Here is a 2,844-nt window from a genome sequence, read left to right as displayed (position 1 = left end):
TTGAAGAAACAATTTAAATGATAGCCTTAAATGGTAAAACTTAGTAAAGGCGTGTAATCTTCACGGCCCAAATTGTTACTTTAGTTTCCTTTTACGCAACGCTGAACGATACACGCCCATTTAAACACTCAGGTAAATATGAAAAAAATTGATACGTAATTGCGTTTAAGTTGATTGTATACAGGATATAGATGTTTAAAAATAATATCGATATGTGTATAAATACTTGACGAGATCACATTAGATTTACAGCTGCTTCGAGCAACGCAATCAATTCACAATGATTCGGAAGGTACGTGATCCTTTGCTTTGCTTGTTCAATTCAATAAATTTTCTATGCACATTAGTATTCTTATCACTTCCTGAGAAATGTTTCCCTTTTTTTTAATAAAAAGTGTTTGACATTTCACCTAATGTGATATAAATAACTGATAATTTTTTTTCATTAATTTCTCAAGTGTAAAATGTTTCAATTGCAAAGTTTATAACTCGAAATATTTTCTTTTTCAGGCGGTAATTTTACTGTGTGTGGTGCTATGTGTGTTGGGAGACGAGAAACACGCGACCTCAGAACAAAAAGTGGTGCTGCGGCATAAAAAGATACACAAGCCCGAGCATCATGAGGAATACGTAAGTCTTTGATCCACAATACTATAAAGTATACGAAACTATTATATGTAATCAAAATTATTTTCTTCTTCATTGAATTATTTTGATTTCTTAAGATACTACAGCTTCTGTCTTTTTTCTCATTTCAACGTTCATTATTATTTTAAACAGGGCGACAAATATAACAAAAGTTATTTTTTTTTTATTATTAATGCATGACAAAATTACTGCGATGCATAAACCAACCTTCTGAGAACTCCATTTATGAATAATAGATCTATCTTATTGTTGTTATGCTGAACATATTTGTCTAACTCGATGGTGCATTTCCTGAATCAACGCGAAACGTTGCTTTCAAGTTGCCGTGATTTACAAAATGCTATCTTATTGCATATAAGTATACTAACCTATGAATAATTTCTCACGACATGTATTGTGGTGGCTATCCAATGAGACATAAAATATATCTGATATCCTCCAACATAAATGTATTCAATGGACATAACATTAAGACTTTATTCTCTAATAATACAGGCGTGGTCGTATCCTTCATACGAGTTCTCATACAAAGTAGATGACCCCCACACCCACGATATGAAGGGACAATCTGAGAATCGGGAGGGAGACGAAGTTAAAGGCGAATACTGGCTTATTGAACCCGACGGCCGCAAACGAGTTGTTAAATACTATTCTGATAAGGAAATTGGGTGAGCTTTTTAATTTCAGATGAAAAAAAATATATATTTACATGACTGCTATATTATAGTTTCTACCATTTATCTTTTTGATCATCGCAGGGAAATGTAAAAATGAACTTTTATAATTCATGTTAAGACATTATTTTCTTAATTTGATAAGGAATGATAATTTTCTGCGGGCTCTAAAGTTAGTTACCTGAGGTACACTGCATGTGATTGTAGGGCTATCTATGCCGTCATCAGCTAGTGACGAAATCTTAATTATTATGAGTAGGATAAGAATCCTACTCTTAAATTGGATTTTCTGTTTCTCTTTTCCGATAATTTTATTAGAATCTACGTGTTGCTCACGACATCGCCCGCGTGGAATTTCTTTTCCGCTACAGCAGCTCCTGAAACACTATAACAATTCATAGAGCCATCTATTTAAAAAAAATATTACTTCCCATGGGAACAAATTACTGGGATCAAAAGTAGCCTATGTACAAATTAATCCAGGACATGGTCGATAGTCTGCCAAATTGTATCCAAACCCGTTTAGCTGTTGCTGCGTTAACTTCTAACAAAAAACATCAAAACAACTCTCGTATTTATAATATTAGAAAGAGGAAAATAAAAGATAAGATATATATTGTTAACTTTATTGACCCATGTTCAACAGTAGACACCTTGCGGCTGATGATGTTGATGATTATATATTGTTTATATGTTTCTGTAATGTAATAAACTTTAATATATCACCACAATCTTAATTCAACAGTCGATTTAATAACTTTCCAGATTCAAAGCGGACGTCGAGTATTCTGAACCTATGAAGCACATCAGCGAAGAAAAGAAATCCAATCCCCACCACGCAGATGTGGAGCATAAGAGTATAGACCACAATAAGGAAGAACAGAAGGAAGAAGAAAGACAGGAAGAACAGCAAATTGAAGAAAGCAATGACGAAGGCGGAGACCGAGACGGTCACTCTTCCCAACACATGCCACTCAAAGGACAATACCGTCCTATGGCTTACCGTCCAGCGATAAAACAATACGAAGTGCAGGAGAACTACTACAACCCACGCTTCTATAGACATAACAGACGTCAATAAACTACAATAACCAAGATACCAAAGAAGACTGAATGGCGGCTAACGAAACGTTATGACTTGGTACTCAATTGTGATAATATATTATATGTAGCATATGAACGTAAAGCAAATATAGACGTGTGAGCGCTCTTATTAGTTATTTTATTCAATTAGTTTTGGTTACTAATAATTACCTCAAACAATCACGTAATGTAATACATCTACAATCGTTAAATTCGTCTGGTTCCATCTTATGTTGCGTCTAGACATGTACGTAAAAACGCGCATTCATGAGTAACAGCACTTATATGTGTGTATAGGAATTATTGTTAATGCTCTGTGACTACGGGCCGACTTATAGTACAATTCAGTTTCGCTCTTAAGTGCGACATCAGCTGAGACGCTGTCAGCGTCGCTATTTAATTATCATATATCAACATCTCAACTGATATCTTAAATCAC

The 2,844-nt window shown here is 34.5% G+C and overlaps 1 protein-coding gene across 1 annotated transcript; it reads left to right on the top strand.

The window, feature by feature from the left end:
• Positions 1–234: 234 nt before the first annotated feature.
• LOC115452260 (troponin T, skeletal muscle) lies at positions 235–2,535 on the top strand. Its single transcript, XM_037443547.1, has 4 exons — positions 235–292; positions 511–630; positions 1,144–1,316; positions 2,088–2,535. Exons 1-4 carry the CDS (start codon positions 281–283, stop codon positions 2,401–2,403), a joined length of 621 nt encoding a protein of 206 aa, XP_037299444.1. The 5' UTR covers positions 235–280; the 3' UTR covers positions 2,404–2,535.
• Positions 2,536–2,844: the final 309 nt, after the last annotated feature.

Source organism: Manduca sexta, chromosome 26 (assembly GCF_014839805.1).
Source record: "Manduca sexta isolate Smith_Timp_Sample1 chromosome 26, JHU_Msex_v1.0, whole genome shotgun sequence".
Taxonomy (NCBI): Eukaryota; Metazoa; Arthropoda; class Insecta; order Lepidoptera; family Sphingidae; genus Manduca; species Manduca sexta.
This window is presented reverse-complemented; position numbering and strand designations above follow the sequence as displayed.